Source organism: Octopus bimaculoides, chromosome 28 (assembly GCF_046866305.1).
Source record: "Octopus bimaculoides isolate indiv1 chromosome 28, ASM4686630v1, whole genome shotgun sequence".
Classification (NCBI taxonomy): domain Eukaryota; kingdom Metazoa; phylum Mollusca; class Cephalopoda; order Octopoda; family Octopodidae; genus Octopus; species Octopus bimaculoides.
Window position 1 is genome coordinate 22,966,271 of NC_142955.1, and position 15,222 is coordinate 22,981,492.

The following is a 15,222-nucleotide window of genomic DNA, read 5'->3' on the forward strand; positions in this document are numbered from 1 at the left end:
CCAGTGTGTTGTTGTTGTTGGCACTCCGTCGCTTACGACGTCAAGGGTTCCAGTTGATCCGATCAACGGAACAGCTCTGCTCGTGAAATTAACGTGCAAGTGGCTGAGCACTCCACAGACACGTGTACCCTTAACGTAGTTCTCGGGGAGATTCAGTGTGACACAGTGTGACAAGGCTGACCCCTTTGAATTACAGGCACAACAGAAACAGGAAGATAGAGTGAAAGAAAGTTGTGGTGGAAGAGTACAGCAGGGTTCGCCACCATCCCCTGCCGGAGCCTCGTGGGGCTTTAAGTGTTTTCGCTCAATAAACACTCACAACGCCCGGTCTGGGAATCGAAACCGCGAGTCTGCTGCCTAACCACTGGGCCATTGCGCCTCCTCTCCAGTGTGTAGATCACTGCTGTCAGAAAGGTTGGTGTGGTAGTCTTTCAGTGCTCATCCTGCAGATGTTACCAAACCACTGTAGCCTGTGCTGCCAGATTTGGTCTTCAATGGTCATCTGCTGCTATTGGCATGATGGAATACACACAAGCATAATGAATAAATTACTTTTATTAGAAATATTACAGAGATAAGTTATTACACCAATGCAGATACAGTACTTTAATTTGAATTAGTTTTTGACTCAACAACATATATACAAAGGTAGATCAAAAAGTAATGCATATAAACATTACATTATTTTCTGACTCATGGCCCGATAATGTTCAGAGGTAGGTACCACACATATTTTCCTTCTTTGTGGAATACATTGATGATTGTATAACTTTTCAGAGAAAGAACTTTGACAAATTGTATCATGGCTTTACAAGATAGTATACCTTGTGTAAGTAGTGTAAATGGTGCTTACAAGACTGGCAACAGGGAAGGGATCCAGCTTTAAGATATTATTTCAAAAAAGGGATCAAAATGAGATTACTGAATAGGTAAGATTCAGAGTAAACATTGTTTTAGTGTGTGTGTGTGTGTGTTGGGGGGAATGGTCTTAGAAAGTTTGTTGTGTTAAGTAATGAATTTGAACACTGTCAGTCATAGTCCTAAATGAATAGCTACATGTGAAGCTAACTGGCTTTTATAAGAGAATGATCTACTGCAAATATCACAGCTATAAGGTTTTTCTCCTGAATGAATATGTTTGTGAGTGCGTAAGGTATTGATCTGAGAGAATGATTTACTACAGATATCACAGTTGTATGGTTTTTCTCCTGTGTGAATGCGTTTGTGAGCGCCTAAAGTATTTTTTTGAGAGAATGATTTACCACAGGTATCACAGTGATAAGGTTTTTCTCCTGAATGAATATGTTTGTGAGTCTGTAAAGTATTAATCTGAGAGAATGATTTACCACAAACATCACAGTTAAATGGTTTTTCTCCTGTGTGAATGCGTTTGTGTTTAGTTAAATCACTAGTTTCAGAAAATGCTTTATTACAGATATCACACCGATATGGTTTGTCCTCTAAATGAATACGTTTGTGTTTAGCTATGTGACTAGCTTCAGAGAATGATTTACCGCAGATACCACAGTCATATGGCTTCTCCCCAGTATGAACGCGTTTGTGTATAGTTAAATGACAACTTACAGAGAATGATTTACCACAAACGTCACAGTGATATGGTCTGTCACCTGAATGAATACGTTTGTGTCTGGTTAAATCACTACTTTGAGAGAATGATTTATCACAGATATCACAGTGATATGGCTTCTCTCCTGTATGAATACGTATGTGTTTAGTTAAATCTCCATTTTTAGAGAATGATTTATCACAAACATCGCAATGATATGGCTTCTCTCCAGTATGAATGAGTTTGTGTGTATTTAAGTGACTAGAATCAGAGAATGATTTACCACAAATATCACAGGGATGTGGTTTCTCTCCTGTATGTATACGTTTGTGTACAGTTAAATTACCACTTAGAGAGAAAGATTTACCACAGATATCACAGTGATATGGCCTCTCCCCTGTGTGAATGCGTTTGTGTATAGCCAAGTGACTATTTATAGGGAAAGATTTACCACAAATATCACAACGATATGGTTTCTCACCTCTACTAACACATTTGTGTTTAATGAGGTTACCTTTCAGGCAAAATGATTTTTGGCAGATATCACAATGGTAGGATTTTTCGGTCACTTTCTGCATCTCTTCAACAAAATAATAAATCAATCCTTTAAGTCTTTAACAGTATCCGTCGTTTCAATAGTTTTCTCTTCTCAGAACAATGTTTATTTTCTTATTTCACTTTTTATCGTTGATTTCTTTAAAATTTTTTACAGCTGTTTTCCCATCAACTCTGTTTTCACCAATATCTGAAGATGCCACAAACATATTTGAAACTTCATCCATCTTGTACATATTACAGACTGTACAGGAGAGAAATGTTGCCATTAATCTCCATTCAGAAGAAATATTTCACTGTAGTTTACCATTGAGTTATATATTTGTTGCATGTAACGTTTTTCTTTAGTCTTTAAGAGATAATTAATGTTGATGATGAATCTGACGTAAGCAATTCTTTCATGTCACAGTTGTCTGATATTCTGAAATAAGATAGAAACAACAGTATAAGATATAGAGGATATCTTAATAGCAGAGATACAATAGTGGAAGTGTTACTACATTTCTACAGAGATAAATTGTAGAAGTAAACATTTGCCTGAACAACTGAACTTTACTTTCCAATTTGTTACTAAAATTACAACACACAAGACTGTGCAAAGCCTGCGTCATTCACACACATATGAAAAACTGTGAAAACACAAGTAATTTCTACTACATTTGTGCTGTATACCTCACTAGTAATACTGCTATCTATAGTAGTTGCTTAATCATTATACTAGAAGTAGATTTGATGATGATGATGTACTAAGCTCAATTGTAGGAATTGTACATCTATTTTCACACTCAAGATGAATTATATGTACATATATTTGTATGTGTGTATACGCATATGTTCATACATCTATATGAAAATACTGTTGATCTATTAAAGTAATTTACATTAAATTTTAATATCTAATTATCCATATGGCAGACATTAATATACTGACTGCGTGTTCGTGTCTGGGACAGCAGTACGATTCTTTCCCATCAAAACAGTTATTGAAACAAGTAAAATTTTCAGTATACTTCCTTATAGTAATGTATATACAGGAACTAACTATATGACAACGTAAACAAACTACACATGTAGGGGTCCATGGTTGGCACTCCGTCGCTTATGACGACTAGGGTTCCAGTTGATCTGATCAACAGAACAGCCTGCTTGTGAAATTAGCGTGCAAGTGGCTGAGCACTCCACAGACATATGTACCCTTAACGTAGTTCTCGGGGAGATTCAGCGTGACACAGAATGTGACAAGGCTGACCCTTTGAATTACAGGTTCAACAGAAACAGGAAGTAAGAGTGAGAGAAAGTTGTGGTGGAAGAGTACAGCAGGGTTCGCCACCATCCCCTGCCGGAGCCTCGTGGAGCTTTAGGTGTTTTCGCTCAATAAACACTCACAACGCCGGGTCTGGGAATCGAAACCGCGATCCTATGACCGCGAGTCCGCTGCCCTAACCATGTAGTAGTGTATATAAGCACTCAAACCGCAAAGCCCTGTAGATAACATGAAAAGCATAGTAGTGTATACGAGGGGGTACCTAAAAGAAACCGGAATTTTTCAATATTATTTTATTCACTTAGTTTTACATGTTCACACTTTTATTGCTATCGTAGTATTCTCCATTTGAAGCAATGCATCAGTGGAGGTGTGTTTTCCACAGTTTGAAGCAGTGCTGGAACTCTTGCAAAGTGATACCTTTTTTCTTCACCTTCAAAAAAAGGGACCAGATCAACTTCCAACTGTTGTTCCAGTTCACTGCATACATTCAGTCATGACCCCTTTTGATCTTCCGTAACCAAGCGAGGCACAAATTTGGCTGCAACTCTTTTCATTTGCAATTCCTTGACCAAAATTTGTTGGCAGCAGCTCCAGGACGCATTAGTCATCTCGACTGTTCAGTGATGGTCCTCCAAGATCAGTACATGAGTTTCCTTATTTCGTTATTGCCCACAAGGGGGTACACACAGAAGGGACAAACAAGGACAGACAAAGGTATAAAGTTGATTACATCGACCCCAGTGCGTAACTGGTACTTAATTTATCGACCCCGAAAGGATGAAAGGCAAGTCGACCTCGGCGGACTTTGAAATCAGAACGTGGCTGCAGACGAAATACCGCTAAGCATTTCGCCCGGCATGCTAACGTTTCTTATTTCTTTATTGCCCACAAGGGGCTACACACAGAAGGGACAAACAAAGGTATTAAGTTGATTACATCGACCCCAGTGCGTAACTGGTACTTAATTTATCGACCCTGAAAGGATGAAAAGCAAAGTCGACCTCGGCGGACTTTGAACTCAGAACGTGGCTGCAGACGAAATACCGCTAAGCAATTTCGTCCAGCTCGCTGCCCTCAGTACATGAATTTCCATGAGGTTTCCATTTGTTCAGGAGGTTGATGGTCGCCCTGAACAAGGTTGGTCTTCAAGCGACAAGTGACCATTCTTAAAGTGTGGAAACCACTTGTAAAATTGTGTTTTGCTCATGGCAGAGTCCTTGTAAGCTGTTTGAAGCTTGACAACTGTTTCAACCATTGTTTTCCCCAGCAGAAAACAGGAATTTCGTGGAAGCACACTGTTCCTTCATTTCAGCCATCACAAAAATCGAAAGCAAAGACACACCACATGGCAGCAAGACAACACCCGCCTCCGCCTGTCAGCTGACTGGTACCTAAGTGTCGCATCAAGTGGCTTCCAGCAGTAGAACCCTGAACCACAATGGGCTTGTCCCCCCAGAGAACATTTCTGGTTACTTTTGGGTACCCCATCGTATAAGCAGAGTAAGTGTATAACAGTGTGTGTGTGTACAAACTGTATACATTTTATTTCTGAATTACTTCAGTTCTTTAGTAAAATAGGAAACAGGTTCTATATTATAAAGGATTGTGATGGAACTCATGGCAAACAAAACACAAAATGTTTTCATCTTTATTTTGTTTTTTTCGATCAAGTTAATTTTTTTCTCACTGCATAAATATTGCAAAGTGTCAATATTTATAAAATTATGAGATGCATCTACAAAAACGGAGGGAGAAAATGAATAGCATCATTATCATCGTTTAACGTCCACTTTCCATGATTAATATCATAGATAATCTAATTTTATGTCAATTTGCTTTAAATCAAAATGTGTACTAGTAATGAATGCCTCGTTAGGTTTACGGTTATCATATAAGGTGCATGGACTGTGAAATTTTCCATGCTCCAGGGAACTTCACCTCCACCAGGAAGCTACCAACAGGCTCACACAACGTACAAATATACACAAACATACTCACATATACACAGACATCTCATGAACACATATATGTTCACATACACACTTTCATGTACACACATACATATACACCTGTACGCACATATAGACATTTATCTTATCACAGACCCATAAACATTTATACATTGTTTCTAACAAACGTGTGCGCAGGAGTGGGTGTGTGATACGTAGCTTGCTTACCAACCAGATGATTCCAGGTTCTGTCCCACTGCGTGGCACCTTGGGCAAGTGTCTTCTACAATAGCCTCGGGTCGAGCAAGCCTTGTGAGTGGATTTGATAGACAGAAACTGAAAGAAGCCCATCGTGTGTATGTATGTGTGTGTGTATATATATATATATATATATATATATATATATATATATATATATATATTTATGTATGTATATGTTTGTGTGTCTGTTCCCCCTCCCCCCACATCACTTGACAACTGATGTTGGTGTGTTTACATCCCCGCCACTTAGTCGTTCGGCAAGAGCGACCCATAAAATAAGTACTAAGCTTAGAAGGAATAAGTCCTGGAGTTAATTTGCTTGACTAAAGGCGGTGCTCCAGCATGGCCACAGTCAAATGACTGAAACAAATAAAATAAAAAAAAAATATATATATATATATATATAGTCATGAGTGACAGAGATGGCTTGATGAGATTTTGTTTGACAATAGAAAGTTCTATCATGACAAATTGTTTCGTAACTTAGAAACATGTAAATAATTTATATTATTATATTTAATAATAAATTATATACATATCTGCATTAATATTAAAATTTTCTTATTGTTGAGTTGAGTTTCATCAAGCTGTTTCTCTGTTGTTTGATTCTATACACTCCTTATCATTTTCCCTTGTATCATACTATACATGCTATGTTTTGTGGAATGATACATTAAGGAGCTTTTTTCATGAGTACAACCAGATTACTCAAATTCATATATTGTGACTTAACCTCTTAACATAGACAGTTGTTTTCAGTTTCTATGCAAAAAATATCTTGGATCTATTTTAAAACAGGGGCCACATTTTTCATTAATGTTTTATGTAGTGTTTTTGGTACCGAAAGACTTTCAAACTTCGTATACTTATCTATTTTGTGTTATAGAACAGAAAAATATTTTTGTATTCAAATTTATTTCATGTAAAAAATTGTCTTATTTCGATAATTTCAACCAATCACTGACAAGTATTCAGTTGTTTACATTTACTCCTTTGGCTGATTAAGCCATAGCTTCGTTTTATTTGCTTTTTTCATTTTCTTTTTTTTTTTTCTTCGTTTTATTTGCTTTTTTCTTTTTAAATTTGCTGTTTTACCCTAACCCTAACCCTATCACCGATAGAATTGTTTCAGAATCGTTTGTTTATGTAGTCGGCACTTAATGTATATCGGCTGAATGGACGTCAGTGATTGGTTGAAATTACAGAAATACGACAGCTTTAACATGGAATAACTTAGGGATTTCTGTTTTTTTTAAGAAGACTAAGAGAAAAAGATGTTTTATATGACACATTCTACCAGTGTTCCAAGTTTCAATGTGTTTCGTTAATGAAAAATGTGGCCCCCGTTTTAAAAAAGATCCATTTATTCTTTTCTACTCTAGGCAAAAGACCCGAAATTTAGTGGGAGGGGGCCAGTTGATTAGATCGCCCCCATTACGCAACTGGTACTTAAGGCAAAGTCGACCTTGGCGGAATTTGAACTCGGTTATAATTTATTATGAAGTTACTGATGTACAAAAACAGGAATAACATCATAAACGAAGTATTGCGGGTTAGAAATAAGTGGACATACACCTCAGAATATACTGAACATATATTTATGTTCAAATATTTACGGAATATGTTAAGAGTTGATGCTGGTGTTTACGTCCCCATAGCCTAGAGGATCGGTAAAAGTGACCCAAAGAATAAGTACTAGGGTCGATGTGTTCGACTAAAGGCGGTGCTCAAGCGTGGCCGCAGTCAAATGACTGGAAAATTACAAGAGACGTGTTGTTTATAAATATTGACAACTCGTTATGTTGACGATAAAATGCGCAGTCACACACAAAATGACAGCTTCCAAATCTTGTTTCCAGACCTTAAATCTCTATAAGTCGTTAAAAACATTTTTCTGGAAAAAAATGGAATAACTCCAACAATTCAGTTTGGGCAAGTGTGTTGTTGTGCCAAATTAAAAAAAAAATTCGGTTAACTTTAATTTTTGGAGCCGCTGACAACGAAACAGAAAACATCCATACGCTGCATAAATAGATAGGTTGACCGTAATACATACATAAAAACGCAGAGAGAAGTGGGGAGGGTATTAGGGTTAATGTCCAAACAAATAACGCTGCTTGTATGTCTGCATTCACAGACATACAAAGAGAAAGATAGCGAAAAACGAATGACGGTGGTGGCGGGAGAGATGCGTTCGATTGCAAACCAAAACGGAACTTGTTACAGAGACAAAATAATTAAACTGAGTTTACAATGTAAGTATAAAGGAAACTGCTTTGTTCTAATCTTAACGGAATTGTAGGCAATTTACTTTACGTAACACGCAAAAGTTATCCTTAGATTCTTAAAAATAACATCAATATTTCAAAATGTAGAACTATCATTCTCTTATTGGTAAACGTCTGGAAAAGGAAATATCGTTTTCCAATGTTGTTACCCGTTTTCCTTTCTATATTATAACTGCATCCTTGAAAAGTCACACAATTCAATTATCTATACACATTACGACATAGTTAAATTTAACAATTACAAACCTACCGTATTCAAATTATAAACAGCAAGGCAGTACCCGATGGAAACGAAACTCTGTGGAAGTTGTTTCCCTTGTTTCAGTCATTTGACTGCGGCCATGCTGGAGCACCGACTTTCAGTCGAGCAAATCGACCCCACTATTCTTTGGAAGCCTAGTACTTATTCTATCGGTCTCTTTTGCCGAACCGCTAATTTACGGGGACATAAACACACAAGCATCGGTTGTCAAGCGATGTTGGGGGGACAAACACAGACACACACACATATATATACATATATACGACGGGCTTCTTTCAGTTTCCGTCTACTAAATCCACTCACAAGGCTTTGGTCGGCCCGAGGATATAGTAGAAGACACTTGCTGAAGGTGCCACGCAGTGGGAATGAACCCGGAACCATGTGGTTGGTAAGCAAGCCACTCCTGCGCCTATATTGTTTATATTCAGTATTTTATTTTACATTCCCCACTCTCTGTGATGTAGGAGACTGCAGTTCGATTCCCAGTCAGGGAGGTACATATTTTTTAAGGCGGCAAGCCAGCAGGATCTTTAGCATACCGGACAAAATGCTTACTGCCATGTCGTCCGTCTTTACGCTCTGAACTTAAATTCCGCAGAGGTCCGCTTTGAGACCTGCTCATGAATGTGAAACTTGTTTCTCTCATATTGTACGGGTACGTTTTGCTCAACAAAGACAATGCAGTGTGGCTAGGGAGATTTGGGTGTTATTTCTAAAAGGACGAATGCTACTGGAAAGGTTCCTTTGCCAACAAGTATTGACCCTGTGAAATTGGGGTGGTGAATTTCCGGTAAATTTTCAGATTAACACCCGCACGATTTTCACTAGGCTGTTAGGGTTAGAGTTAGGGACGGAATTCCCACCCTAGTGAAAATCGTGCGGGTGTTAATCTGAAAGTTTACCGAATTTCCGAGGGTTCCCACCTCCGTTTTCTAGACGAAAAAAAAAAAAAAAATTGGTTTTGTGGCCTATTAGGAGCTCACCGTAATTCATTCTACGGGAAAAAAACATTCCGAAAAATCCGGGTGGGGAGACCTTCCCCCACCCCTTTCCGAACCATCAAAACGAGGGATTTGCGGGAAAGTAGGAGGTTAGGGGAGTTGATTCCATGCGAAAAATCGTGTTTTTTCTTTTCTAGTACAAAGGGCGGCAGTGGGGTGGTGAAAATTTGTCAAAAGTTAAAATAAAGTGTTCATTTTTATTTTACAACTGAAAGTGTGGGAAATTTCCAAAGTGTTTTTTTTTTTTTTTTACTACAAAATGCAACTTGAAGGGCAGTTACAACAAGTATGAGTACCGGAATAAAAGCCAAATCTCTCTCAACACACACCCACACACATCTGTATGTGATGCACGAATTCAATTTTAAAATTGAAATTTTTAAATGCCGATGTTTGCCAATTTTTTTTTTTTTTTCAGATTCGTAATCTCCGTACCCGAAAACGGAGGGTTCAGTAAATAAATAAATGAAGTAGGGTTTTTTTGTGGGGTACAGATGTAAGTCTTCACTCAGATACACTCATTAAAGATATTAACATAGCAGTTTTCATTCAGATGAATTATTTAATATTTAAGCAATTATATTCCCCTACTACAATGAATATACATCGTAATCCGTTCATCTTTCTGCTACAGTGAAGCCTATATATTTACTATTAGTTCTATTAGACAATGAATCTATCAAGTTATTACTTTCACACTACTGAGTAAAAGACTTACTTGCATTTCGCCGTAAATTACTAATTTCTGTTTCCCATTTCTTCTAAATCTTCGTCTACATTAAATAATCTCTGTATGGAACTGTTTCACAAAGGAAATGTAAAAACTGACACGGAAAATTGAAACGAAACACGAAGAAACCGGAAAGTGTCACTGGTGGAACAAGACTTGAAATTACTCACCTATGTCAAGTTATCTCCCGTTAATCTGAATGCAATTTCAATTACTCCGCTTTTAATTTATTCTCCTGTCTCCTTTGAAACTCATGACACGTTTTTATCATTCAATTCCTGTAATATTCACGATCCTACACCAATCTCAGAATGCGGAAGAAAAAAATGTATCTTTCGGTATAATACCTCACTCACCCCTGTCATCCTAGCAGAAAATAATGTTGATCCCACGATAAATGGGCAGACCCTAGAGGTCCCTTTGTTTTTTGAAGCTGCACTAAAGTACCGACACTAGAATGACCCTCGTTTTAATCACTTTATTTTACCTAGAAAATATTCTATAAATGTACGTTCATGTATTTCTTTTGCAAGATTCTTGATGTGAAAACATGTATTCAAAGAGACATTGTTACACTCAGGGATGGTCACAGACCTTGTACAAACTTCACTAGTTAATGTTCCATTTCTTAGGAATTGCTAAAAGTGGATACGAATATATTTCAGACACTGGCTTGAGCTATGGCAGCTGTAAAGGAGATTATTATAATGTTTAATTAATCACCAGTCCTCCGTCAGACGATAATTATTTGTCAGATTCTAGTAAAAAGCTTTGTTTCAATCGGAACTCAATTAGTTGTTTCGTGAAAATCTTTTTGCGCTTAGATACAAGTTTAGACGAAGCCAATTTGAAAAGATACTTTTCATTGGCTTAAGTAAATTAAAGCCGAAGCCACCCTAGTTTCCGACCAAAAATTGATTTTGTATGCAGTTCCAGACGCTTCTAGAAATTTCCAGAGAAGCTTATAAAAATCTGGGATTTCCGATAGCTTTTTGGTGACACTTAAAGCTGCTACTGGAGGCTTTGTCACTCAAATCTGCATGTCTTGTAGTGTTGAATTATTTTCACACTCACGAAATAGACACTGCATTTGTCTGAAGTCTACATTATGAACTTAAGTAATTTACCCAAATTCTTCCTAGAGCAGTTTGAAGAATTGGTTAAGAAATTAAATACTTGTCACTTTTCTCGACAAGTAATTTCTAAGAAGAAGAAGAAAAAAATAGAAAAAGCCTTCTATCAATGCTTTCTCGTAAATCGCCAAGTAAACTAAGGGACAGCACTCAAGTTACAAGTATAATACTGTTATGACTTGAAATTGAATTAAATAAAATTAACATTGAACTTGCGTGTCAGATTTCTATAAGTTCTTGAGTATTGGTTTGGAAACAACGTGCAAGTTACTCACAAATAATCTTAATGTCAAAGAGAAAATAATAAATGAAAAGAAAGGTTCAACTGGAGTTTAACCGTAGCTTCTTTTTATTATTTAATACAAGAATGAATGAGGAAGAGGGAAGAAAAATGTGGGACAGTTAGTGTTAGTGACAAGAGTGTACAAGGAATGGTGAACGAGTGATGAAATCTAAGGTAGGCACTTCAATAATGCAAGACATACGGAGGGAGTAGGAGGTGATTGAGAATTCAATGCAGCAGAATAGTAATGATGATACAAATAGACAGGAGAGCAACAAAAGTGACATGTGGTTGGATAATTTGCAAGAACAGGTGGGGAAGAGTGGAGCAGGCATGAAGGAATACATACAAGCATAGTGAATAAATGATTTTTATTAGAAATATTACAGCAGTAAGTTACCATATTTATGTCAGCATAATAGTAATTATATGTAAAATAACATTATATTTTTTCCTTTGAGAATGCATTGATGATAATATAACTTCTCATGGAATAAATTTTGACAAACACTGTGTATTTTGGTTTTACAACACATGTATGGCATGCCTTGTCTATATAATGTAAAAGGTGTTTAAATGGCTGGCATCAAGAAAAGCATTTTAAAGAACAAAACAAAAAGAGATGAATGATTAGGTGAAGTCGAGGGTACATGTTGCATCAGTGAAGAAAAATGGTCATTAGAGACTTATTGTTGTGTGAGGTAACGAATTTGGACAATAATAATTACAGTTCTAAGTGAATAGCTAAATGGGGAGATACTCACTTTTTGTTAGAGAATGCCTTTTCTCCTGTCTGAATATATTTGTGAGAATGTAAAATCTTTGTTTGAGAAAATGATTCAGCACAAATGAAACCTTTGAGTGAATGATTTACCACAGATACCACTACTATATTGTTTTCTTATATTGTGACTATCTGAGGTATTTAAATAAGAGAATGATTTACCACAGATATCACATTGGCATGGCCTCTTTCGTGTACGGATATGCTTGTGTCTACTTAAAACAGGAGTCGTAGAAAAAGATTTACCATGGATATCACGACTATATGGAATTTCTCCTGTGTGAATACATTTGTGTTTGGTAAAGTCATTAAATTGAAACAATGATTTACCACAGATATTACAATAATATGGTTTCTCTCTATTAATGCATTTCAGAAAAATATTTACCACACTGATATGGCTAATCACCTGTATGAGTACATTTATGGGTGGTAAAGTTACCGGATTCAGAGAATGATTTACCACAGATATCACAGTGATATGGTTTCTCTCCTGTATGAATACGTTTGTGTGTAGTTAAGTCATGTTTACCAGGGAATGATTTCCCACAGATATCACTTGATAAGGATTCTCTCCTGTATGAATATATTTGTGTGTAGTCAAGTAACTACTTCTAGAGAATGATTTATCACAGATGTAGCCATATCACTGTAACAGTGATATGGTTTTTCTCCTGTATCAGTACGCTTGTGTTTAATCAAGTAACCAGATTCAGAGAATGACTGACCACAGATATCACAGTGATATGGTTTTTCTCCTGCATGAGTACGTTTATGCCTAGTGAGACCATCATTTCTGGAGAATGATTCACCACAGATGTCACAGTAATATGGCTTCTCTCCTGTATGAGTACGTTTATGAATAGTCAAGTGACCAGATTCAGAGAATGATTTACCACAAATATCACACTGATATGGCTTCTCTTCTGTATGTAAACGTTTATGACAAGACCATAATTTCTTGAGAATGATTTAACACAGATGTCACAGTGACATAGTTTTTCTCCTGTAAGTTGAGAATGATTTACCACAGACATTACAAAGATATGGCTTCTATCCTGTATGAATACGTTTATGATTAGTGAGACCATCATTTCTAGAGAATGATTTACCACAGATTCCACACTCATACGGTTTTTCTCCCGTATGAGTACGTTTGTGATCAGTTAAGTGACCCGATACAGAGAATGATTTACCACAGATATCACAGTGATATGGTTTTTCTCCTGTATGAGTACGTTTGTGCTTAGTCAAGTGACCAGATTCCGAGAATGACTGACCACAGATATCACAGTGATATGGTTTTTCTCCTGTGTGAGTACGTTTGTGTTGACTTAACTGACCTGTTTGAGAAAATGCTTTACCACAGACATCACAGTGATATGGTTTTTCTCCTGTGTGAGTACGTTTATGATTAGTGAGACCATAATTGCTAGAGAATGATTTACCACAGATATCACAGTGATATGGCTTCTCTCCTGTATGAGTACGTTTATGAATTGTCACAGAACCAGATTCAGAGAATGATTTACCACAAATATTACACTGATATGGCTTCTCTCCTGTATGTAAACGTTTATGACAAGTAAGACCATAATTTCTTGAGAATGATTTACCACAGATGTCACAGTGATATGGTTTTTCTCCTGTATGAGTACGTTTGTGTTCAGTTAAGTGACCACATACAGAGAATGATTTACCACAAATATCACACTGATATGGCTTCTCTCCTGTATGAAAACGTTTATGACAAGTGAGATCATAATTTTTAGAGAACGATTTACCACAGATGTCACAGTGATATGGTTTTTCTCTTGTATGAGTACGTCTGTGCTTGGCTAAGTGATCAGATTGAGTAAATGATTTAACACATATATCGCAGTGATATGGCTTCTCTCCTGTGTGAATAAGTTTATGAGTAGTAAGACCATCATTTCTAGCGAAAGATGTACCACATATATGACGCTGATATGGTTTTTCTCCTGTATGAGTACGTTTATGATGAGTGAGTCCATCATTTTTTGAAAATGAGTTACCACAGATGTCACACTGATATCGTTTTACCATTGTATGAATGCGTTTGTGAGAACGTAAAGCAGTTAAGTCAGACAACGATATGGTTTTTCTCCTGTGTGAAGACGTATGTGAACAGTTATAGCAAACCTTTTAGAGAATAATCTACCACTAATACCACTGGGATATGGTTTCTCACTTCTCTCAATACATTTGTGTTTAATGAGGTTACTTTCCAAAGAAAATGATTTTTAACAGATACCACAATGATACAATGATTTTTCAGTCTCTTTTGCATCTCTTCAACAAAATAATAAATCAATCCTTTAAGTCTTTAACACAATCCATTATTTCAATAGTTGTCTTCTCCCAGAACAATATGTTTATTACCTTGTTTCACTTTTTATCATTCATTTCTTTCAGCTGTTTTCCCATCAACTCTGTTTTCATCAATATCTGAAGATGCCCAAAACATATTTGAAACTTCATCCATCTTGTACATATTACAGACTGTACAGGAGAGAAATGCTCATTGAGTTATATATTCGTTGCATGTAACGTTTTTCTTTAGTCTTTAAGAGATAATTAATGTTGATGATGAATCTGATGTAAGCAATTCTTTCATGTCACAGTTGTCTGATATTCTGAAATAATAGAAAAACAACTGTATAAGATTTACATCAGACAACATCGTGAAAAGCCTATATCATCTTACAATAATGGACGTTATGTCTGTGTATCTGTCTGTTCCCTTTTCATGGTCATTTTTTTCAATTTTTTAAGAATTTTTTTGGTCGAAATACGTAGAAAAATATGGAGATTATGATTCTGAAAAAAAAATTTGTAAAATTTCAATCTTTCAAAAAATAAATAAACACCACTCCCCACCGCCCTATGATAGATAATAGGATTAAAGTGTTTTCTCTGACAAGCTAGAAACAACAGCCAAACCAAAGATCAACTTTCTAAATACGAATTACTAAAACATGCTGGAGCACCACCTTTAGTTGAGCAAATCGACCCCAGGACTTATTCTTTGTAAGCCTAGTACTTAATCTATCGGTCCCTTTTTGCTGAACTGCTGCGTTATGGGGATGTAAACACACCAGCATCGGTTGCCAAGCAATGG

The 15,222-nt window shown here is 36.6% G+C and overlaps 2 protein-coding genes across 5 annotated transcripts; both read right to left on the minus strand.

Moving 5' to 3' along the window:
- Positions 1-537: 537 nt before the first annotated feature.
- LOC128251160 (uncharacterized) lies at positions 538-14,619 on the minus strand. Of its 4 annotated transcripts, none has more exons than XM_052977654.2 (2): positions 14,484-14,619; positions 538-2,543 (listed from the first exon to the last, which is right to left on the minus strand). In XM_052977654.2, the coding sequence occupies exon 2, from the start codon at positions 2,143-2,145 to the stop codon at positions 1,033-1,035; it is 1,113 nt and encodes a 370-aa protein (XP_052833614.1). In that variant the 5' UTR covers positions 2,146-2,543; positions 14,484-14,619; the 3' UTR covers positions 538-1,032. The 4 variants fall into 4 exon arrangements, with proteins under 4 accessions (XP_052833614.1, XP_052833615.1, XP_052833611.1 ...); XM_052977655.2 differs by lacking the exon at positions 14,484-14,619 and adding an exon at positions 10,051-10,318; XM_052977651.2 differs by lacking the exon at positions 14,484-14,619 and adding an exon at positions 9,869-9,951.
- LOC106882509 (uncharacterized) lies at positions 11,653-14,147 on the minus strand. Its single transcript, XM_052977659.2, is given in 1 exon segment — positions 11,653-14,147. A coding segment is annotated over 1 exon segment (1,467 nt). The 3' UTR covers positions 11,653-12,680.
- Positions 14,620-15,222: the final 603 nt, after the last annotated feature.

What these genes read in the sequence shown, in the direction of transcription:
- LOC128251160 (XM_052977654.2), bottom strand. Translation starts at nt 2,145, where the DNA reads ATGCAGAAAGTGACCGAAAAATCCTACCATTGTGATATCTGCCAAAAA.